Source organism: Phytophthora infestans, genomic scaffold (assembly GCF_000142945.1).
Source record: "Phytophthora infestans T30-4 supercont1.8 genomic scaffold, whole genome shotgun sequence".
NCBI classification, from domain to species: domain Eukaryota; phylum Oomycota; class Peronosporomycetes; order Peronosporales; family Peronosporaceae; genus Phytophthora; species Phytophthora infestans.
Genome location: NW_003303751.1, coordinates 1173056 through 1197102, shown reverse-complemented (window position 1 = coordinate 1197102; position 24047 = coordinate 1173056). Strand labels below are relative to the sequence as shown.

Below are 24047 nucleotides of genomic sequence, written 5' to 3'. Positions count from 1 at the left end.
AGTCTAGGCGGTTAGGATAGCTGGCTCTCACCCAGCAGACCCGGGTTCGAGTCCCGGTGTGGGAACATCTTTTCTTTCTTTCTGCTTCTTCTATTTCGTCTACCTTGCACGCTTTCTCAGCGAGATTACAACAAGCGCGTCGTAGTCACTCGGTAAGTTTCGCCTGCGAGTCCTTACACTCCTGCATGTAGTAATGCCAAACCTACTGTCTGGGCCTTTCACGGTGGAGTGTCGCCACTGTCATCAGCGATGACCTTTCCTCGGACGCCCACTAGCGTCAATGCGTGCGACAAAAGTGGTAGTGCTGATGAAGTTAATTCCAGCGACGAAGGTGATGTCTGGACTGCAGTGGCCACAACAACTTTGTCAACTAATTCGTTAGAGTGGCTACTAGATTCAGTAGCAACACATTACTTATGTGGTAACCGTGACCTCATGCCAGGCCTAGAGCCATCGCATTTACCAATCCGGGTCGCAAACGGAGCTGTCAACGAGGCTACAGCAAAGGGAAGCTGCGTCGTTATAGCGCTGGTAGGCGGAATTATAAAACCAATCTTTCTTACGGGTGCTTACCTCGATGAATGGCTTGAGCGTAGCCTCATCTCCGTGAAGCAACCATGCAAGGCGAACCTCACAGTTTTCTTCAGCGACGTCTGCACCATCCGAGACCGCGATAATAACATCGTCGCCACTGCGACGAAAATTTGCGACCTGTGGTGCCTGTCAAGTATTCCGTCCGGTGTTGCAAGCTGCGAAGGTCAGCACTAGCACACTCCACAAATGACACCAGCATCTTGGCCATGTGAATTACCAGGGTCCTAGATCCACTTTCATAAATTCCAGCACAAATACATATCGCGGTCGAGTCTCTCCCCGTCAGTATATTGCTGCCACTGAGCCCGAATTGTGCTAATTTCTTTCTGCCCTTTTTGAAGATACGCCAACACTGCGTCGCTACTTGTACTGCTAGTTACCAACTGCATTGTCACTGGGACCTTAATCTCCGTCAGCTCGCTGTCAAATCTTCAGTCTTATCCCGTGCAGCTTTATATCTGCACCTGGAGTGAAATAGTGTTCCGTTCCACTAAATTGGATAATACTTTTTCAATAACTCACTACTCCGATCGCCTGAGGTATCTATCGTTGCGAACTACAATCGAGGCATGAGCTCCCATTCAAACTACCCTCTCGATAGCTTACGGATATATTACCATTCTCAGGTAAAATACTCTTTCAGGCTGTGATACCGACGTGGGCTACTGCCTTGAGTAGCCGCGGTGCTTCTCGCAGGTACTGGCATTGATGCTTTCCATCGTTATCATCGACCTCATAATGCTCGAACTGTCGCAAGTTCACATGAATGTAACGAAAACGCTCAGATTCGGCGCCATCAACTGCTCTTTATCGAAATTTTGACTTAAAATAGATCTAATCTGGCACAAAACAAATAATTTGTTGTATCTTACTACACAATACTCAAGAAATTTAACGAAAAGAAACTGATTATTTACTTCTATTTGAAAATGTCGTCGCCATCAACTGCGAAATTTCGACTCAAAGTAAAACAAATAATTTGTTTTATCCTAATGCACAATAATTAAGAAATCTATCAAAAAGAAACTTAAAAATGTCGTCCACGTCCACCGACGAGGTGCTCAAGAACCCTCCGTGTTTCCGCACTGGTCTCATGTGGGGCATTGGCGTCGCCAGTGTTATCGGCGCCCACCGTTTCCGCACCACCAGACTCGTCCGCTCGTCGTGCGACTGGGCGATTGGCGCTTTCGGACTCGTCGGCGGGGGCAGCTGGTAAAGCCAAAGAAATCCAACAGTACTTCGAATGCGTTACCTAACTATTGTTGCTGGCAGGCTATTCTGCACTACTGCGTACCGTCTCCGAGCGCGTCAAACCCGTGAATTCATGGAGGTTATGAACAATCCGGACCGCAAGGCCGAGGCCGAAAAGTTCTTGCGCTCTCGGGTGGAGACTCGACCATCAGACCAAGAGCAGCAGTAGAGCGAAAGTACAACAATAGACGGATGCTGCGAGTTGTTAATATTTTGTGCCAGCCGTCCGCTACAATGAGTTAAATATTGGCTTGTGTGCTCTTGCTGGCCGGGTGTGTCTACCCCCTTATCGGTAGCACTCCCTGATCTCTTCGCGCTGTTCGTTTACTTGGTTCACTGCTACCAAGACTAATTGCCTTTAGTACTGATCGGGCGGAGAGGGTGCAGAAAACTGCGAACGTTCTCTACTGAATAACGCAATTTTCCTTATTACGGCGACCAGCCAGCGTCTTCTCCCGGTCCATCACCATTTTTTGTGTAAGGGCGGCTGCAAGAAAAAAAAATGAAAGTCCAATAAAGCAGTTAGAAACAAGTCCAATGGGTCTAAACAGCAGTGTCCACTTACGGTTGACACTCATCATGTACGCATCACGCGCAATAGTTTCGAGCGCGCCGTTCGTGTTTTCTGACGTCTTTGCACTCGTTTCTGCAAAAAAATTAAACAAAAATTAAGCTTAGCTGATATCAGAAATGCTGTTGCAATATTTCATCGACGTACCAATAAATCGGCAGCCATATTGGCTTGCAGCTGCTTGACCTTCCTCCAGCGTCACCACGCGATTTGGCAGATCGATTTTGTTTCCTACGAGCAGCATCGCAGGCATCTGCGTCGGAGTCGAGTACTGTCGAATGTTGTTCATCCAGTAACCAACATCTGCAACACACAGTTACGATCAGTATAAATCATCTCGCACGGTCATCCATAAGTCTATCCAGCCACGTACTGTCGAAGCTGCGTCTGTCGCTAACGTCGTACACGAGGACAATGCCGTTCGCACCCTTGTAATATGCTGCAAAGACGCCAAAGCGTTAGAAAACCATAGAAAAAAAAACATTTGAAAACCCTCCAAACGTACTAGCAGTGATACGATGGAAACGCTCTTGACCTGCGGTATCCCAGATCTGGAGAGTGATCGCTTCGTCCGCAACATTAATATGTCGAAGCTTGAAATCCACACTACAAAGAGGTTATATAAAAGGTTAAATGCGATTGTCAGGTTAATCTCCACACCCACAGCATTTACGTACCCAGCAGTGGCCAGCATCGACTCGGAGAACTCATCACCAGAGAATACGCGCATCAAACTCGTTTTACCGACACCTGTAGGGTATAACCCATCACAAAACATGGTCAGTATCGCACCAAACTCCACATGTCCACGCCAGGTAATTAACGTACCGCTATCTCCAAGCAGCAACAACTTGAGTTTATGCCTCTTCTTCGGGACCACGGGGACTGTTTCCGCCGTCACCTCGTTCGTCAGCTTCTCAGCGCCAGTAGTTCTCTGTCCGGCAATTCTTGCCGCTTCCAACTCGGCGCCCTCTTCCGAGTTCCCCAGTAATCTCGAGGTGCTCTTGAACATTTTGTTTCGAAACAGTGAGGCTCTCACACTGAGCGACCTCCTGGCGGTGAGCTTCTCCGCCTTGAGTTTATGGTCTTCCTCCTCCTCCATCTTCTTCTCCTCCAGCTGTTCTTCCGTGAGCTGCTCATCTCCGTATCCCGACGGCGGCATGGGACTATTGTCCACGGACAGTTGCAATCCCTCGGAAAGAGCGTCCAGCGCTGCAGCGGACAGCGCACCTGTGGGTTGGACTACCTCCACCTTCTTAACTCCCACGATTTTACTATCATCCTGCAGCTTGGACACGTCCACAGGAGCCGATCCGGCCAAGTAGATCTTAGAAAGCGATGCGGCCCGCTTCGCCATAGTCTCGGCATCTTCTTCTGTCTCTGAATCGACTCTCGCGAGGTTTCTGGGAGGCTCCAGAGCCGAGAACGAGCAGCTGCGTCTCCTGGCTCGCGCATCGTCGTCCTCGCTCGTTCCAGCCTCGCGAGAGCTGAAGCAACGCGCTCTAGAGCGTCTATCGGCGTCCTGAGCGCTCTCTGAGGCCGGCACATCATCAGGAAGCGCCGTGCCGCGTCTCCTGCGGTCGCTTCTCTGATTCTCGTCCTCGTCGTCCGCGAGGATGGAGCGACTGCGTGTGCGGCCGCGACCCTGCACTGCCAGCTCCATCTCGCGCTCCCAGGCCAGTTGCGCCTCGGCCTCGGCCTGCTCCGCCGCCGACTGCATGGCGGTGGCTGTACTCATCATAAAGAGTTGGGGGATATACTGCCTTCACGCTCCTGAAGGGTAAGAATTGGCTTGTGGCTTCTACCAAAGAGGGGGAGACAAGCTGCGGATCAGGTTCAAAAAGAGTGAGTATCGCTGGAAACAGGAAAAGTATACACCATTGCATGGTTTAATGCAGGACGGAACATTGTTTCTACCAATCACAGGTCAGAAACTCTAATATAGCATCCGTGAGGTGTTTGACAGGCAGCGTGTGTAATGGTCGAAACGGGCCACCGTTGGTAACCGAAAAGCCAATCCAAAAGGCAACACGGTAACATGTCCAACGACTCAAAGGAGCAACAAGCCAAGCGAAGTTGCCAGCAATGAATCATAATGTGATATTTATCGATTCCATCGGTTAGCTAAGAGATGGATGGAGGTGACGAACATTATTGACTCAAAGTTCACTCAATAATATTGAGTGACTTTTGATAGGTAGGATTGCATGAGTGTATCGAAAGGAGCAGTTGCCGACGTAAACAGCAACGAAACAATCCTTTCCCGCCCCTGGCACATCGACGGCGATGGCCTTGATTGCACCCACGCTTCACATCCTTGTCCTGGAGTGAACACCTTTTAACTTTTGAGACGGAAATTGACAGATTCTGGTGTACATGTACTAAATTAGCCAGATCTTGGTACTCTGGCCAAGTTGCACATCTAATTATCTGGCGAGTGCTAATTGAATAGTACCAGGATCTGTCATTTTTTTCCATTTCGATATTCTTTTCGCGCCGGACAACGCATCAAAAAATCCAAGCCAGAGTGTTGCGCACAGCGGTGACTCGGAATTAAACGCCTCAAGTGATTTTAACCGTCGTTGGCAACGAGGCACTGACCGACAGTTGACGGGCGCACAACTTTTATGCTTTTATAGGGCGACGAGGCAGTAACGGCGTTTCGTACAGAAAGGATTTCTCCAAGGTGGGACCATTACAGCTCGTGAGTACGAACAGCTTGATCTCTCTTCATTATGGAGCTCAAAACTGTAATCATACACGTGTAATGGATCTCCTCTCTTCATAATGGCGACTCTCCTCACGTCGCATGGCTCAGCTTTCGCATTTCGAAGCTGCAAGGCTGCAAGGCTGCAAGCTGCCAGTACAATACTGTGAGGATGGCGTGTCGAGCTCTCACAACAGCAGTTCTGAGTGTTACTGGATACGTAGGATGATCTACTATACGGCCATACTGTGTGTATAGCTGAGAGGGGGTTGTAACCTTCGAGCCTCAATCCCAAACATCCTCGTGGACAATAAGACTTCGTGTTCCTGCGTTGCTGTTATCTACGTTCTCACCTCGCTGTGGCCCTACACTACTGCTGCGCACCCGCCAGGTATACACAAGCTTCCACACATAATAATAGAAAGTCTCAAATTGAAACTTTCAAATATAGGCTCACAGGGTCCATAAAGACCACGAGATCGTGGAAAGACTATGAAAGCTACAGCATGGGCGTCAACACTGTTGACGCCTAGGGCCTGTTGAGTCAACAGGCCCGCCACCACCACACAAGTAGTGCGCATGATCTAGCCTAGGAACGGACAATCGATTTCGTCGCGTGAAGCGGCTTTGGCTGCGACTGCACCGTCCCAATTGGGGGCAAGACCTCTCCTCATTACGTTCTCAAACGAGGCAGAAATGCATCACCTCCTGCTACGCGCTCTACAGTTCCCGAGCTTACTGAACCCAAACTTATGGCCATTGTAGTGGTAATGATCGATTGCTGACAGACTCATTCACGATGTTCCCGACTCACCAACTCACATTAAAGTGGTGCACCCTGTATCCTTTGACTGACAGTGAAAAACAACCTGATGGCCATTTTAACAAATATAACGACGTACGGCGAACCAAGCTTAAGTAACTCAAATTGGCAGGTGATAACGTCTAGTCTCGAAGAAATTGTACGCTCGAATGTAAACCTTGCGAGTTGCATGTGGCGCAGCAAACTTGGAGTGCAGGCAACAGCGACGAGTGTTTCCTCCTTCTATTTTCAGCGTATTCAGTCCTCATGACGCTCAAGAACGCAACTTTGCGATCACTGCACAGAGGCCTCATAGGGAGAACCTCAAAGTGATACGCCTTAAAATTGTCGAAGTGCGCCATCCCAGGAGGCCGAGCAAGTGCGATTTACCTCGGGAACTCATTTTCAACTACCTAGCCACTTTTGAATTTTGATCTGATAACTTTTTTCATCAACTCAGAGGTCGGAAAGTACAGTATTGGTGGCAAAGTTTTGCCGTAATAAAAATGTCAATATGAGCACTTCCAAAAATAAAAAAATGCCGTTTTTAAAACTATATTGGAGCAATATCTTGCTAACTCTTCATGATCCCCGTGAATATGCTGGCCCGATAGTCAACTGGTCAAACATCTTGACTAGTTTTTATAGCATTTATTTTTTCTGCAACATATAATTCGGGGCCATCTTCGGATACTGAAGTTTCATCTTTTGAGTCGCGTGTTATCCTGGAGAGCCCCCAAGAAAGGGCGTCAGGGCAATTCAGCTGCTCCCTTCCCCTTAAAGCTTTGCTTCAGGGTGTCAGGTGGACTCGTTTTTTCATCTTCTTCTGCCGTTTGGCGTTAGCAAGTAGCATTGTTAGATGCACGTAGTTGGATGCACGTATTTGGATGCATTTGATGCATTCCTGGAGAGGAATCCTATCAAGGGGTTCCGAAAATGCTATTGTTATTTTGTTGGAGGATTCAGCAAAACCAAATAATGTTACCTATCTGGCAGTCAGTGTGACGTTCTTCCACACGATTTTGGGGGCTGGAATTCCAACCAACAGTCAACGTGTATTGAGCTGTTGAAAACAAAATGTGAACTGAGCTGTAGTATAAGTCTCTACTCTTCGTTGCTCTCGCCTGCCAGTCCAGGGAGAGGCTAGTTGTAGTTGCAGTTGCAAGTGCAGTTACAGCTGCATGCTGCAGCTTGTGGTCGAATACTTGTTGCCCATAATCATCAGCAGCCTGTCTTGAAGTGCTCGTGGTTAGGACAGCTTGTCCAGGGCTAGCGTCCACCATCACAGCGCCCCCCCCCAGCTTTCGTAGACAGCGATGCACTTGTACTCCGTTGAGGGCCTTGTCCGTCGATAGGTCGTATCAGGAAATGTTAAGTCGAAGCCATGGTGCTGAAATTTTGTTTGTCCTCATTGCCTTACGATGTAGTACGGCTGCTACTGCGTGCCGTAGACGTTCGTCGTTTGTGTCGTTGGCGTCGTTTGTCATGAGCTGTGGTACGTCCTTGCTGAGAGTCTTTGCTGGTTCCCAAGAATCTTCAATATCTTCAAGACCTTGCCACTTGACCTTGACTTCGAACGCTTTCATGTTGTTGTTGTAGCGGTAGTCCACTAGTGAATCCACTGTCAGTAATGTTCCTTGTGACGCTACGTGATCGATTAAATCGGCTGTGGTGTTAAGTGAAGAATCGGCGTAGTGCTTGGGTCGGGAAGGGTGTTCCTTCACCGTTTTTCTTGTCACTAGGTGCTCCACAATGAAGTAGTACTCAGCCGCACCAGTCGCTCGATACGGGCCGACCCATGTCACCCTGAGTTTATTGAAGTGCTGTTTTTCGTCTACCCGAGACCGAAGAACGTAGTCACCGACAGCAAAATTGACTTCACGCTCATAGTGATACCGGGACCGATATCGCTTATTCTGACGTTTCCGCACATCTTCCACAAACGCGTAAACCCGCGTGAGAAGACCCACGACCAAACCGACCGACTGCTACATTAAATGCAGTGGTCGAGGTTCATTACTGCGCCGATAGCGGTTCAGAGTGGAATATAATCTCTCAGAAGATGGTGGAAGAGTTACATGATCTTGATTGTGCTACTGCGCAAGTGGAATTGGATCAGCCAGTGGAGTAGGTGGGGCGATTCCTACTGCAGCTCACAGCGTGAATGTGTATTCGTGTTTAAACACAGCCGCCGGTCCAGTTCGATGTCAGGACCAGAAGCGGTGCCTAATCGTCGAGTCAGATGATGATGAGTTGATTGTGGGCCGAGTGTATTTGGCGGAGCTAGGGATCGATGTCGATCGAGAGCTAGAACAGCTCACATCGCAGAATTGGGATGATGATGACTCATTTGGAGAGCCAACTGGAGTGCCTGTGCGTAGCGTCACACAAGATGGGAACGTTGTAGAAGTGATCGATGGGATGGTTACAGATTGCCTGAACCGCGGGATTATTTCACCTGGAGCCGAAGAAGAACGGTTACGTGCCATTCTATTCTCTTTGAACGGATGGAGACTAATTCTTGGAGACGACCCTCCTACAAAGGTACCTCCGCTAAAGATTCGATTGAAACCAAATGCAAGACTTTCCAGAGCTATATTGGCAAACTTTGCTCGCAGGTGCAAAGTTTGCCAATATAGCTCTGGAAAGTCTGCATTTATAGCCCAGTTCAACGCCGAGTTAGTGCGTCTGGGATGGGTAAAGGAGAACAAGTCAAGTAGATGGGCCTGTGCAGCTCTGCCAGTAAGAAACCCTGGTAGTGACGAGTTCCGGCAAACCAACTACTATTGTCCTTTCAACGATATGACTGAACTCATTGCAGGTGTCATGCCCAGCCTGCAAGTACGACTGCATCAACGCAAAGGAAATAAATTATATGCGATCTTTGATTTTATCAAGGGTTTTGGCAGCTTCCTTTGCACATTGACTCTCAAGAACTGCTCTCGTACATGACAGATCGTGGGGTTTTCACTCTTGCCAGAGTGCCGCAGGGCTGCACGAATGCTGCTTTGCTTTTTTCAATCGACAATGGAGGAAGTACTTAAGGATTACTTTCACGACTCTGTGCTTGTTTGGATAGATGATCTACAGGCATTTGGTGATACGGTCAGTGAGCTAATGAGCGTTATCGAGTCTATTCTGCGTCGACTTGACGAAGTAGGATTCAAGTTAAACCCGAAAAAGTGCAAGTTGTTCCAGACTGAGATCAAGTGGTGCGGTCGGATAATCAACGAGAACGGTGTGGGCCACGACCGTGAACGTATTGAGACGCTTCAGAAGAGATCAGTGCCATTTACAGCGGCTGAGCTGCAGCAGTTCGTTTATGCTACGAACTGGATGCGTGACGGACTTGTTGATTACGCTCGAGTGGTGAAGCCTCTACAAAAACTGCTGGATCGATCGCTTCAGGGTACAAAACGCAGCAAGAGCGCTGCTGCTGGTATTCGAGTAAGTTTCTCTGCAGATGAATTGGAGGCGTTCACGAAAGTGAAGGATTTGCTTTCGCACTCAGCAATGCTAGCGTACCCAGACCCAACCAAGCAACTCTGTTTGTTGTCGGACGCATCAGACACGGACTGGAACCCCGTGATAACTCAAGTTGGGCAGTGGCAACATGACAAACCGAGTCAAGAGCAGCAACACGAGCTGTTAATTTGCATGGGTGGATCGCTCTCGGGGTCAGCGCTCAATTGGAGCGTCATCGAAAACGAATCATTCACTATTGTGCATGTCTGCGAGAAATTGGAATACCTGCCTTTGAGGCCACAGGGATTTAAGATTTACTGTGACCACCAAAGAATTATTCACTCGTTCGCGCCAAGCAAGGAACCCACAACTACAATGCGCGATAAATTACCTCGTTGGTCGACGAAACTGGTGGAGTATCGATACTCGATCGGGCACATTGAGAGAGTGAATAACGTGTAGGGCCGATCTCATCTCAAGGTGGGGTGGTCAGCCGAAGTACAGTGCACAGCGCGGCGCTGCGAAACGGATCACGCGTAGCAAACGGAAACGTGGCATTTTATCCAGTGAAGCACCAGAGACACTTGGGCCGATAGATCCACGGCCACTGGACTCGGAAGGGTTCGTGTGGCCCTCACTTCCAGAAATTGCTGAAGTACAAAGAGCACATAAAGCCCAAGACCAGCGGCAAAGGATGGGGATGGAGTGTGGCGAGTACACGGGAGAATTTGGATATTATCTAAGGCTGCTGACGTAATTCAACGTGGTACATTGTGGTGGTCACCGTGGCATGCACGTCTTGGCGAACCATTTGAATCGGCTGTTCGAGATGAGTGGTGTTATGGAGCAAGTGCGTGCCTTCTGTCAGCAGTGCCTATTGTGCTTGCACGTGGAAGGTGGCGCCATTATTCCAAGGCTTTTTAGTGAAACTCACTATACCTTTGAGCGAAACACTACTTAGCACAGATACTTTCTTACACTTGGTGAATCGTTTGGAGCATCTCGCTACGCTCTGATTCTAAAAGACGAAGCTACACATTTCGTTGAGTTAGTGGCTTGTGATGATCCAACTTCAGAAGTAGCTGCCAGTGCCATACTTGACTGGTACAGTCGGTTCGGGATACCGCAACTTTGGGTTAGTGATTGTGGATCACATCTTACGAGCAGCGTGATTGCAGAGCTCAGTCGACGACTTAAATCTCAGCAGAAGTTTACACTAGTTTACACTCCGGGGGAAAATGATGGCTTCGAGCGAGTAAACAGAGACATCCTACAAGTTCTGAAGGCGCTAATACTGGAGTTTAGAGTGAGTTCTTCGGACCGGCCCTAGTTGCTACCCTTTGTGCAGTCAAGTCTCAACCACTCACCAGTGCAATCCCTTGCCAACAAGGCACCGGTTGAACTGTTTACAGGACTACCGTGCCCTTGCGCCTTGGACACGGTCATTCGTTTGGAGGGGACAGGGCGCATTGTCTCACTCCCTGAAGACCGACCAGACTTACGAAAAAGATGAACATGATGCGACAAAGTGTTCACAGGATGCACAAAGCTTATCCCGAAATCGCTTGACATGTTGCCTTTTTGGGGCACGTTTGACAATGATTTCTTCTTTCTCAGCTTCGCCAATTTCTGAACACTCGCTCAATCAATGATCCTTGCTGCAAATAAAACAACCACCACATGGCTGCCGCGTTTGAAGATCCAGTGGTTTGAGGTTCCTCACTCCGACGAGCTGCACTAGCGTCTGGCTGTGCTTTCCGTTTGGTCGTCCAAAGCTTTGCCTGGGCAACGGTACGGTCGTTCTTCACCACACCGACGCCGCTGTGCCGCGGTAGCTTCCCGTCTGGCTTCGCGTGTCGCTGGCTCCTCGCAATCGAGCGGTGTATAGCATCCTGCTCGAGAGCCTTTCCCCTTACTAGCTTGTACAAAGCTACGTCGTTCTTCGTACTACTCTTGTCGATGAGCTTCTAAGTGGGTCTCCACATTCTCACGTAGAGCTCTCGGTCGCAAATATTCCTTTAGGTTTGTGCATTTGTGAGGCATCCCCATAGTCGTAGAGAAAGTACTTTGGAGACCGTTCTGCAAGATAATTTCCTCACACTTCTGCAAGTAATCCACCACTCGTGCCTTGACACCATCATCTTCTAGTTTCATCCGAAGCTCATTATCGAAAAGCGCGTCAACATTGCCATTGTCTCCCTTTTTTTTACGGTGTTGACAATCTTGTCAATCTCACTAAGAATTCGATCCTCCGTGACCACTTCAAGTGGTATGGATCCAGTCGTACTTGCACACCATCTTCAGTAGTTGATGGTCGAAGGAACTCTTGACTGTCATCATCGCCTTTGCTATGTCTTCACCTGAGATTGCACAGCGAGCGGCGATCGCATCCTCGTACTCACGACGCTCCTTCCTCCCCTGTACCAGCTTGGCTTGAGAGATATCGGTGATCCAAGATGGAAGAATAGCCGTTGATGTGACTGGCACACTCGCCATTGACCTTGTCTCGCCGCCGCGTCCTTGTTGACGGGCATTCGCCGTCGTCGTCGTTTCGCTGCGCATTCTCATTCCGTGCTTCACAGATACTATTGCTAACAATGTGACGTTCCACATGATTTGGGGGGCTGGAATTCCCACCAACAGTCAACGTGTATTGAGCTGTTGAAAGCAAAATGTGAACTGAGCTGTAGTATAAGTCTCTACTCTTCGTGGCTCTCGCCTGCCAGTCCAGGGAGAGGCTAGCTGTAGTTGCAGTTACAAGTGCAGTTACAGCTGCATGCTGCAGCTTGTGGTCGAATACTTGTTGCCCATGAGCATCAGCAGCCTGTCCTGAAGTGCTCGTGGTTATGACAGCTTGTCCAGGGCTAGCGTCCACCATCACAGTCAGAGGTGACTCCAATAATTGGCTATACTGCAGGAAATATATAGGAATTTTTATGGTATGGACAAGTGATTGTGATCCGGTCTCAGGCTGCAATGCCGCCGTAGGGTTATTGGCGAAACAGACCACAAAAACAAATATTGCAACCCTTCAAAGCAAAGCTGAAAATAAATAATTTTCGGCCAAAATACAAAAGTATTTAATAGAAATAATATTTCGGAACCCCTGGTCCTATCCACGGCCATTTCTGTAATTTTAAATGAAATTAAAAAGCTTTCTTGATCCATTCCGGGAGTTAGCTCGGCTGGGTCAACGCCGATCCCGCCAAGTGTGTCGAAATTTGCCGCACGTGGTGGCAACTCTCAATCTAAAATTAGTTGTTTGTGTTTCTACGCTCCTCTCCTTTCGCTATTAAATGTTGTTCTAAGCTAACGTAAAATCGATTTGTAATACAAATGGTTCATATTTCCAGGTTTACAAAATGTCCTTTTTTTCGTCAAGTTTGTTCCAAAGTGGCAGTTCTCCCGGACGACAGAATTTCAAATCTTTCAAGTTTTTATTTTCATTCAGGAGAGGTTTTGTTATTATATTACTAAAAGTTAAAAGTAGACTCCTTTTATAAAACAAATCTCATTATAACACTCACTGTATACAAGGTAAAAAGCGTATTCACAATGACTGTGCAATTAACAAAAATTAAGTGAAAATACCAACGACAAACATGAGAGCTTAGTGGATTCCAGTCACGGAACATTCAGACTTGATCCATTCAACAGCAGTCGACACACGCGAAAGCACAGTAGGTTTTCCTTTATCGTCGCAGTTAGCCTCCTGATTCACAATACCAATGAGGACATCGTCCACGTCTCCTTGGCCAATTTCCTTAACCAAAGCACCTCCCATGCCGCCAATACACAAGCCCTTGCTAGCCGCACACACGGACGAGTTGTCCATGCTGAAAGGTGCCACACATTCCCGGATATCCCATAGTTCCATGACGATATCCTGAAACTGGTCTAAAATTGGCCTGCACACCCTGAGTGATGTCAGAGTCATCCGCTTTAGGAAGGATGATTGGGGCGACGCTACTTGTGACGTATCCGTACATATTATTACTGTACGCTTATGGACATGCAAAAGAATGGTACAAATAAAATGGGTACAGTTTACGGTACAGTTTACGGTAAGCTTACGGGACGAAATTTAGCGACTAAACAAGACTAAAGGAGTGGACACGAGCGAGTGTAGACGTCCTCGAAGCTCTAGCTAACAATAGTCACTTTTCATTTTGCCGAACAACACACAAGCTTCCGCAATCTATTACATAGTAGCACTTGAAGAGTCCAACAACGACTTGTTTTCCACTACTTCGACCTTCGAGCCGAGACCTGCACCGTTATGGAAGAGACCAGCCCGCTGCAGTCATTTGGAGAAGTCATCGCACTTCTTGCCCACCAGCAAGCGGAATTCAAGCAATTATGCAGCATCTTACGCTACCAGCGAGGCACGCATCGACGCGCTCGCATCAAGGCCAACAGCGGCCCGCAAAAATCAACCTTCAACATACTGCGGATAGCTAGACGAGGATCTCGAGCTTTGTTTTTTTTTGTCGTGGAACAAAATTACGCCGACTATCATCCTCAGATGACGGAGGAGTCGCCCCAATTTGTCACGATGATATCATGTCATCTGGGGTGAACTGGTATCGTCAATTTTTAGCGGAATGTGACGCGAGAGGAGATGTGAGGACCTACCCAAAGGTCACTTGATAATGTACGGCCACGGGATTGTAAGCTATGGTTGCACTGTAAAAATAGATTGAAAATACCGATGAAAAACAAAGAGCTATGACGAAAGCAGATTTTGATGGGATAATTTTTTAATTATTTTTTTAAAAAGTGACAAATTTTTTAGAACCACCCACACCTCAACATCAGCACGGGCGCCTACGATTTTGCTTTGTTGACGCTCGTGGAGTCCAGTAAGGAAATAGGTTGAGGAAGCTTGTGCGTTGCTCGGCAAAATGAAAAGTGACTATTGTTAGCTAGAGCTTCGAGGACGTCTACACTCGCTCGTGTCCACTCCTTTAGTCTTGTTTAGTCGCTAAATTTCGTCCCGTAAGCTTACCGTAACCTTTACCTTAAGCTGTACCCATTTTATTCGTACCATTCTTTTGCATGTTCATAAGCGTACAGTAATAATATGTACGGATACGTCACACGGCCTTCTTTTGAAGGAATGTGCTTATTTCGTCGGGCAACTTGGAGCGATGTGGCCGACGTTCTTGCAGCGATGACACGTCGCTGACTTTACCAGTCATCATTAGTTGCAGCGGCTCTTTGTCATTCGTGATCAAAACGAAGCGCTAGTTGGATAGTCTCATCGAGCGTCGTCGGGTGATGTTTTCGCAAATGATTTGTGGTCGCCGGCTTTAACCCTTGTTGGAAGTAGAAACGCAGCTCCAGCTGGCTGATTTGCACCGTGCATTGGATGAGCAAATTTTAAGACTCTGCCACGTAATCATGAAGTGACGTGGGCTCCCGTAAGCGATACTCGCTGTCAGGCGGCAGGAATCGCTTGCGCATGGCCGCTCTAAAAACAGCCCAGTACAGCGGGGAGGCATGTCAAAATCATAACTCTGGGAAACACAGCCAAAGACTACATAATATACTCTGTGACATATATTGAAGGTTTTACGAGCACTAATTATTCCTGTTATTTTATAACGTGTATTTGGGAGCTTTAGCGATCTGTGGTTGCTTTGGCCCAAGCCAGGTTTTCAAGGTTTCTATCATTACTACTATTTAAAGAAGCACCAAAAGCTGTAATGTCTGTCAACAATGGAGTCATGACGCATATCGCAGCAATGCCATCACGAACGAGGCCATAGACACAAACAAGATTTTAAGCTCAAAACACCACGATCGGTAGCTGGAACGCAGAGTCCACGCTGCGCCTAGCATCGTAGTGAAGATTCTGCGTATCCATCTACCGGTCGTGGAAGTGATGGCGCGTAGCTCTACATTCTTTAAGCAATGCTATGTCGACACTAGGGTAACGTGAGCTTTCTTTTTTAATGAGCGGTGGTCGTGCTAAGAAAACGCACGTAGTTTACTATAAATGGATAGGTCGACTGTATCGTACTGTAGTTTATTAAACGATAATACCAGTACGCTAACTTTTGACAGATTGGGTCGATTTGAGAACTCCTGGTCAGCGTGGTACTTGCTTGCTGCCGCCAGGATCACGGCTGCGACAGTTGCACGAGAAAAGTTATCACATGAATATAGTGATAAGATTTTTAGATCCAGCAATGCTCATTTTTTCTTTTATTAGAGAGCTGTAGTTGCTGGAGCTATTTGTTTTGGTCTGGAGCTATTTGTCGGCGGCTCCAGCCAATACCTCCAGTCTCATATATTTGAAATGTAGTAGGCTAGGAGCATCGCCCGAAGCTAGCGAGTTTGACGACTGAGTAATTGCTTCGTTAAACAAAACAGTAAGCTTACGCTGCAAATAGATCTCTTATTTTTTTAAGCCGTAAGCGCCGTCATAGCGCCATAATCACAAAATGTATATGAAGTCATAATTACCACTCTTTGGCGTTTGTCTTGTTGCAGGCCTAGCTGATGTTAGCGTTGCTGGCATTTCCTAGCACAACCGCCAAAGTTTGCATTGCCGTGGCTATCATTTCCGCTACTTGCCACTGGGACTTTGCTTGCTGTTCCTGAAGCACAACCACTCGGGCTTGTATGCGCTTCTCGCCGTCGAGGCGCTCGCGACTCTCACGCTCTCTGCGAGCCTCAAATTCAGCAGCAAAGAAACTACGGTACTCGTCACAAACTCTCAAAGGTCTGGTATTCATCGTTAAAATGCAGCTAGACGTCAAGTTAACTGAGTTGGTCATCTTGGCGATGTAACGGGCCTGGGGTGTCCGTTACTTGCTTACACGTAGTGATGAGGAAGCGTACAAGTTCAGTGATACTGAAACCAAGTACTTAGTCTGAAGGAAAATCAACTCTGTTTTTTATTTAGGTCCAGGGCAGCTTGCCCTGACCACTCAAATACACGTCAACTCCTTATTGGTTGATTATGGGTATGGCTCCCCATATTTCAACCAATAAGGTGACGGCAGTTCAGCACACGCTACTCGTGTGCTGCCGCACCTACTTTTGTAATGCAAATCTACCTACTTATGTAATGGTGTGAACCACTACAAAGAACCTATAAAACTACCTACATATGCAGCTTGGGAGAGCCCATTACATCACCCCCCTCTTAAGACAGCAATCACCTAACGGGGGTGCGCTTCGGAGAACAATCGAAAAAAACTGGGAAATGGCGGAGAAGAGAACGCTTGAGAACTTGACGGGCGGGAGCTCCTGCGAAGCCCAGGAGCAGCACAATACAACTTGCGCGGACGAGAACAACATGGCGCAGCAGACGGGGGCGGCGAACCAGGCAGGAAGCGGAACAACGCGGACGGCTCCCAGCGTCGGCGACGACGCTGAACAATGGGTGGACCGCTGATATCGCACCTGAGAGCGTGAGTCGACTTGGGGTTCGGCCCGGCGTAATGAACGAGGATATGAAGCCGTAGGCGCTGTACGACTTGTCCGGGGCGGTGACCCCGGACGCGTTGGACACCATGCAGGACCACTTTCGGCGCTTCAGGCGTCTCCGAAACAAAACACTCGACGGCGCGACGTACGAAGCTTTGCAGAGATCATGGTGCGCATTCATCCGACGGTGGAATCGGATGCATGAGGCTGGAGAAAGTGTCGTCGGCTGGCTCGGTGATCGCGAAGCCTTACAAGCCGAGCATTCACTCGGTGATCTGCGCCTGAAAGTCTGCGACGACGCTTGGACCGAAGACCGTTTGTGCTATGTCAACGTACGCGAAGGTTGCAGTTCGTGTGACATCGGGCGACGCCCGACGCAAGCTGAGTGGGATCAGCATATTGTCGAGTATCCGCTCATGCCGACCGAACACGCTGGATCGAGAAGTATAAAGCGCTCACTCTCCGAGTTCATTCAAGCGGCTATTCGCGGCGGCTCGCGCCGACAGCGCTCGCGACGGAGCCCGTCTCCTGCGCATTCTACGTCTCGAAGGGCACGTAGTCGATCGCGTTCTCGATCGCCGCGAGGTCGCTCGCGGCCGCGTTTGACTCGAGGCTGGAGTCGTAGTCGTGGACGACATCAGGAACGTCACGAAGCAAGTTGGCGCGAGGCTCCCACGTATCATCAGCAGGTTGAAACCCGAGCCATCGTACCTTATACTTCCGCGCGGCGGGAGCCGCGTGTTGAGCTGACGACTTGGTCGAGTGACGCGCGCGGGGCGGATCTTCGTGATCAACAATACGGTCCACAATCCAGCACGTATCTCCATTCGAGTCAACGATGGGCGGAGGACCGTCGCGGTGGAATTCGACGCGACCTGGTTGACCAGGACGACGTTGAGCAGGCGCTGAACACTTCTCGGGACGCACAGGAGGAGGCCGAGCGGGCGGCTGAGAGCTCTCGGAACGCCGAGGCGACGGCGAGTAGTCTGCGGCAGTCGAATCGTGAGCTCTTGCAGCGACTGCGTAGTCTGGAGGCGCAGGTGTTTGGCGGACCGAGGGGTGGAGCTCTTCCGCGCGAGCGGGGAACTGGGACAGATGGGACGCTGGCTCGACAGGCTCATCGCGAGGGCCGCTCAACGCATGCTCCTGCTCCGCCTCCGGGATCATCGCGGGAAGATACTTCTTAAGTCGCCCGACGTAGAACGTCGGGTGTAGTCGTAGCGACGTAGGAATGTCTAGCGTGTAGGCATCACCCATAACTCGTAGTACTTTGAATGGCCCAATGTAGCGCGGCGCGAGTTTGCTCGCGCCTAGGTTCGTAATAGCAGAGGTACGAATTCCATCCGTTGAGAGTAATACCCGCTCAACAATCTTGAATGCACTTGTGTTCTTGCGGCCACGTTTGTCAGCGTTTTCCTTCTGCTTGTCAACCGCGAGTTGTAGCGCGTCACGGACGAATCGGGTAACCGATTGGCGATGAAGGACAAAGTCGGATACCGCTGCCTTGTCAGCGGGTCGTGCTGGGGGTTTCGGCGCGTAGTTAGCCACAGTCGAGTGTGGCTGTGCTGGAGCGATCAGCGTTCGGTGTGTCCAGTCAACTAACAGCGACGACGTGGATTGCGCGGGTGCGAGGATCTTCTTCGACTGTAAACGCGTCACCGCGTTGATGTCTACTGCAGGAGTAGCTGAACTCGTAGACGAACCGTTGTCTCACCGGAAACCGGTGGTTGAACCAGTATCGGAACCGGTTGGGCAGGGTTATCACATTCCTCCCCCTCCATAGTGAAATTATCAGTCGCCGTGGGTTGGCCCACAGCAAGTTGTGCGGGGACACGTGGATGACGCGCGTTATTGACGAAAAACGGAGTCAATCCCGTCGACGCGTGTTCGGCATTGTTGAGTGCAAACTCCGCAAAAGGCAGGAAGGAACTCCAGTTCTCGAAGGACGGGGCATAACTGCGCAGAACATCTTCTAGCACGCGGTTGACGCGTTCCGTTTGCCCGTCAGTCTCCGGGTGCGCCGCCGTCGACATGAGGAGTTTGGTGCCCAGGAGGTCGAAGAGTTTCGTCCAGAACGCCGATGTGAATCGGGGATCGCGGTCAGAGACGATTGATTCAGGAAGGCCGTGATGTCGGAAGACAGCGTCGATGAAGAGCACCGCGGTATCGGCCGCGGTGATTGAGTCCGGAACCGGAACGAGATGGCACATCTTGCTAAAGCGATCCACGAAGACCAGAACACCAGTACGACCGTCAGTATCGGGTGGGAGACCGAATATGAAGTCCATTGACACAGAGCGCCACGCCTCTGTCGCCAGAGGGAGAGAACGCAGCGGAGCTTGCGATGACGGTGACGGCTTAACGCGTTGACAAGTTTCGCAGGAGCGGACCCACTTGCGCACCCACTTGTATAGGTGAGGCCAGTAGAAGTCGCGGGATACCGCTGCGAAAGTCTTCTCACGGCCCAAGTGGCCACCCACTGGAGCGTCATGGAATTCGTGTATAATTCTTGCGCGTAGATCGGGGTCGTTGGGGACAACGACGCGAGGAGCATCGAATCGATCGATACTGTACATCAGTAGATCACCGTCAAGTTGGTATCTGTGAATCTGGTCGCGCGTGGAGCGGCTCAGTGTCTTTAGCGTGGCATCACTTGGTGTGCGAAGGTGTTCCAGGATACCGGCATATATCGAGTCATCTCTATACGCGGCAGAGATCTCTTCCCGCTGGGGAAGTATTGGAGATACCGCCGTCATCAGATTCACACCTGCAGCCACACATGTGGCGCAGTCCAATTCGTCGTCGTCCGCGTCTTCAAGTGACTGACGACTTAAATCTCGGCGTGGATCGTAATCGGGGCGCCGAGATAGGGCATCCGCAAGGATGTTATTCTTGCCTGGCTTGTAGTGAACGACGAAGTTGTACTCGGAGAAGAATGACAGCCATCGTGCCATGCGCTGAGAGAGATGAGGGCTCTTCGTCGCTGTTCGCAGCGACGCGTGATCTGTGTAGATCGCGAATGTCTGCTCACCGAGTAAGTACACTCTGAAGCGTAGCGCATCGCAAGGAGTTCCTTGTCGTGGACCGGATAATTCTTCTCAGCGGGCTTCATCTGTCTGGATTGGTAGCTCACGACGCGTTCGCGACCTTCGTCGTCGAGCTGCATCAGTGCACAGCCGATGGCGAAGTCGCTCGCGTCGCAAACAACGTGGAATGGCTTTGCATCATCTGGAAGCGCCAGGATTGGGGCCTCCGCCAAGCTTTTCTTCACTGCATTAAAGGCTGACTGATGTTCGGGAGTCCACGACCACGTGATGTCTTTCTTCAGCAATGAAGACAATGGCTGGATCAGACCAGCATAATTTTTCGTGTACTTGTGGAGATAATTTGCGAGGCCAAGCCACTGACGCAATTCAGTCTGATTCTGCGGCGTGGGCCACGCACAAATGGACAAGACCTTCTCAGGATCCGCTCGGACACCATTTTTGCTCACATAACAGCCAAGCACCGGAATCTCCGGGGCACAGAAGATGCACTTCTTCAAGTTCGCGTACAGTTTGTTTTCGCGCATGACTTGGAACACTTGTCGTAAGTGATTTAAGTGAGCTTCTGTGGCGCTGAGATCGCCCTCAGCGCGGCTGTGAACGAAGATGTCATCGAAGTAGCTCGGAGCGAAGTCGCGAAGTGGGCGCAGAACGTGGGAAACCATGCGATTGAACGTGGCTGGTGCGTTTTTCAGGCCCTGCGGCATGACAAGCCACTCCCACAGCATCCCGCTGGGAGTGCTCACCGCTGTGAGCGGGACGTCGCTGAGTCGCATCAAGATCTGATAGAAGCCATCGGTCAGGTCGATGGTGCTGAAAATAACACTGCGGCCCATGGTGTCAAGTACTATATCCTTCCGAGGGATCGGCGTTTGTGCTGGAATGGTGGCGTCGTTTAGCTTGTTAAAAGCGTGAACAATGCGCCAACCACCCGTGGCCTTCTTCACGCAGAACGTCGGACTCGAGTGTGGCGAGGTACTCTCGCGCACGTGACCCGCTTTGCGGCGGCTCTCGAAGAAGTCGTCAATGGCTTTAACCTGATCGCGTGGGAGGGGCCACTGTCGCGTCACACAGTACTTGGAACCCGGCGTGAGATCAATCTCATGGCGAATGCTTCTGTCAGCAGGGAGCTCAGCTGGAATCTTGTCGGGAAAAACATCCGCGAACTCGCGGACGGTGTCGTATACTGGATTGCCCGAGTCGCGGAGTGACTCCCACGACTGGGCAGCGAAGCGCTCTTCGCGCGCCGACTTCGGCTCAGCGTTCTTTGGACGAAGTGGAAGATTGTCGGTAGCGACCGTGTGGATCTCTTCCGCCGAGGCAGACTCGGTGATCAAGCAGACCTGCTCGATGTCTCCTGACTTCAGATCGCGCAGAAAATGCTTCCAGGAAAGACCCGGAAGGCGTGTGATGGAAGAAGCTTCGCGAGGTGGGCTCTCAATGTCAAGTGTGCGTGAGCGAGCGACGCCTCCTTCCACGTGTTCCAGGGACGTGTATGGACTCATTCACTGCGATATCGGCGGTGGGCTGACCACGTCGCTTAAGGCGGCGTCGCTTGGAATTTCTTCTTGCGGCGTCTCGAACCGCTGCTCGAGACAGAAGACTCGCTATCGCTGGACGAGGGATCACCCCCCTCTAGACACGGAGGGGCACCATCAACCGTGTCGGTAGTGCGCGGGAGCTCTCGATGCTCGACCGCGCCATCGACTGGCGAGAGCCCCTGCTCGATCGCCGTCGTAGCCGGTGGGAGTGTCAACTGCTCGACCACCGCTGTGGATGACGGGAGCTCCAACTGCTCGACCGCCGAATCGCGTTGCGGGAACCTCTGCTCAACCGCTAGAGTGTTTTGCGGGAACCCATGCTCAACCGCCTTGGTGTGTTGCGGGAACCCATGCTCGACCGTCGTGTTGCGTGACGGGAACTCATGCTCGACCGTCGTGTTGCGCGACGGGAACTCATGCTCGACCGCCGTGTTGCGCGACGGGAACCCATGCTCGACCGTCGTGTTGCGTGACGGGAACTCATGCTCGACCGCCGTGTTGCGTGACGGGAACTCATGCTCGACCGCCTGCTCGGATTGCGGGAGCCCCTGCTCTACCGCCAAAGTGTTAACAACCTCGCTTCGCAGCGAGGGGTTTTCGCGCAACAGCGCTGTGCAAGACAAACCGAGAGGGCCATCGCTCGCTCTCTGCTCAACCTGCATTGTGGACAACCGGTCCACGACCCTGACATGGGGCCAGTCCTTCTGGGCAACCAGGAGGTGTGTGAACACCTCACTCATATCGAAGCCAGAGCGGTGTCTAACCGACCGAGCCAACCAGTCAATCTCTGGTTGATATCGTGACAACCACGGGATACCCAAGATGCAGTCGAACGCGTAATTCATCTCAATCACAAGGAAGTCGTCGTTGCTGCGGAAGCCGTCGAATGTGTATGGCAACGTGATTTCGCGCCGCGCAACGCGGCGTGGCTTTCCGTCAGCAAGTTTGACGACGACCTGACCTCGACCATTACGGACTGCGATCTCTCTTGGAAGCATCGATAAGCACGATTCGCGAAAAGAAGGTTATTTCGACGCTCCTGAGATCCACGAAGAGCGCGGAAGTAGTCGCCCGGCCGCCGGCGACATGAAAGACTGACGATGATCAGCCTCGAGTCGCCCGACGTGGTGGGTGGCATTAAAGTGTGCGTGGAGCACAGGAGGGATAGAAGGTTGGGTAGACGTCGGGGGAACCGGACCTCCATTCCAGCCAGTAGGGCGCCCCGCACCTACTGGCCCTGACCGTTTTTTGACTGAACGGCATGTGAGACTTCGGCGGTGTGCGCGAGTACCGGCGCTGGCGCGCGGCATTCCGCCGCGCGATGACCGATCTTCCGGCAGCGGAAGCAAGTGAGCGGGCGATTAGGACGGCCGTTGGGCCCACGAGAAGTCGACTGACGGTGACTATTCGACGCGTCAATCGCGTCGATCTCCATCGGCTCGGGGGCTGACTCACGAGCTGCCGTTGACATCGCGCGCGCGTAAGACGCCGCCACAACGTAGTCTTCGCGTAATGCGAGGGCGAATGCTTCCTCGAGAGAGGAAGGTTCCGCTCGGGTCAGGCAGTACCGTGTCATGCCTTCACGCATGCCGAATACGAATACATGGACCTGCGATGCTGTGTCAATCGGATTTGTCACGATGCATGACGCGAGGTGGCGAGTCCTTTGAACGTAGTCGCGCATAGTCATTTTACCTTGACGAAGAGCGAGGAACTCGGCGCGCACGCGGGATTCGTCTTGAGGTGGCTCGAACGCGAGCCTGAGATCTTTCTGGAGAGACTCCAGAGTGGGGAATGCGTCGTGATCAACGACAAGTTTACCGAGGGCCCATTCCTTGGCCTTCCCGGACAACCGGGACAATAAGAAATTGACCTTTGTCCCTTGCGCTTCGATCATTCTCGAAGCAATCGCGATGTCGACCTCGCGAAACCACCGGTTCAGCGGGAGGCGATTCGCTCCTTCACCGGAGTAGGTAGACGTCTCTAGCTTCACGACATCATTTTTCGAGGAACGCGCGGGAGTTGTTGCTCGCCGATTCGCATCGGCTAGCTCGCGTTTCCATGAACGCTTGGGCTGCTTGGCGTTGTTGGTCGGACGTCGCTGAGCTCAGCAGCGACGCGATTACAGTCTCACCAGACACCGCCGCGAGGCGGTGAAGGGCTTCTCACTCGACACGAGTGAGATGAGGGAAAGCAGCATGTTCCAGGGTCGGCCCTGGAGTTTCAGACGTCATACCTTGGCTCATCGTGAACTTGGTCATGGGAAGGACTACAAAGTGCTACCAGGTGTAACGGGCCTGGGGTGTCCGTTACTTGCTTACACGTAGTGATGAGGAAGCGTACAAGTTCAGTGATACTGAAACCAAGTACTTAGTCTGAAGGAAAATCAACTCTGTTTTTTATTTAGGTCCAGGGCAGCTTGCCCTGACCACTCAAATACACGTCAACTCCTTATTGGTTGATTATGGGTCTGGCTCCCCATATTTCAACCAATAAGGTGACGGCAGTTCAGCACACGCTACTCGTGTGCTGCCGCACCTACTTTTGTAATGCAAATCTACCTACTTATGTAATGGTGTGAACCACTACAAAGAACCTATAAAACTACCTACATATGCAACTTGGGAGAGCC

General features: G+C 50.7%; 4 protein-coding genes and 1 non-coding gene across 5 annotated transcripts; 2 read left to right on the top strand and 3 right to left on the bottom strand.

The window, feature by feature from the left end:
- PITG_26421 lies at positions 1 to 67 on the top strand. The gene has a single exon. It is a non-coding gene; the product is annotated as a tRNA-Glu (tRNA).
- Positions 68 to 1616: 1549 nt separating this feature from the next.
- PITG_06329 (uncharacterized protein) lies at positions 1617 to 2073 on the top strand (the record flags this gene model as incomplete). Its single annotated transcript, XM_002998424.1, has 2 exons — positions 1617 to 1806; positions 1867 to 2073. The coding sequence occupies 2 exons, from the start codon at positions 1628 to 1630 to the stop codon at positions 2012 to 2014; spliced, it is 327 nt and encodes a 108-aa protein (XP_002998470.1).
- A 43-nt stretch (positions 2074 to 2116) lies between these two features.
- PITG_06328 (Rab8 family GTPase, putative) lies at positions 2117 to 4157 on the bottom strand (the record flags this gene model as incomplete). Its single annotated transcript, XM_002998423.1, has 7 exons — positions 2117 to 2332; positions 2431 to 2491; positions 2564 to 2719; positions 2790 to 2855; positions 2922 to 3022; positions 3094 to 3166; positions 3245 to 4157. The coding sequence occupies 7 exons, from the start codon at positions 4155 to 4157 to the stop codon at positions 2275 to 2277; spliced, it is 1428 nt and encodes a 475-aa protein (XP_002998469.1).
- Positions 4158 to 6910: 2753 nt separating this feature from the next.
- On the bottom strand, positions 6911 to 8414 carry PITG_06327 (chromodomain protein, putative; the record flags this gene model as incomplete). Its single annotated transcript, XM_002998422.1, has 3 exons — positions 6911 to 6954; positions 7346 to 7858; positions 8384 to 8414. The coding sequence occupies 3 exons, from the start codon at positions 8412 to 8414 to the stop codon at positions 6911 to 6913; spliced, it is 588 nt and encodes a 195-aa protein (XP_002998468.1).
- A 4586-nt stretch (positions 8415 to 13000) lies between these two features.
- Positions 13001 to 13783, bottom strand: PITG_06326 (uncharacterized protein; the record flags this gene model as incomplete). The annotated part of the gene is made up of 2 exons (XM_002998421.1): positions 13001 to 13298; positions 13764 to 13783. The coding sequence occupies 2 exons, from the start codon at positions 13781 to 13783 to the stop codon at positions 13001 to 13003; spliced, it is 318 nt and encodes a 105-aa protein (XP_002998467.1).
- Positions 13784 to 24047: the final 10264 nt, after the last annotated feature.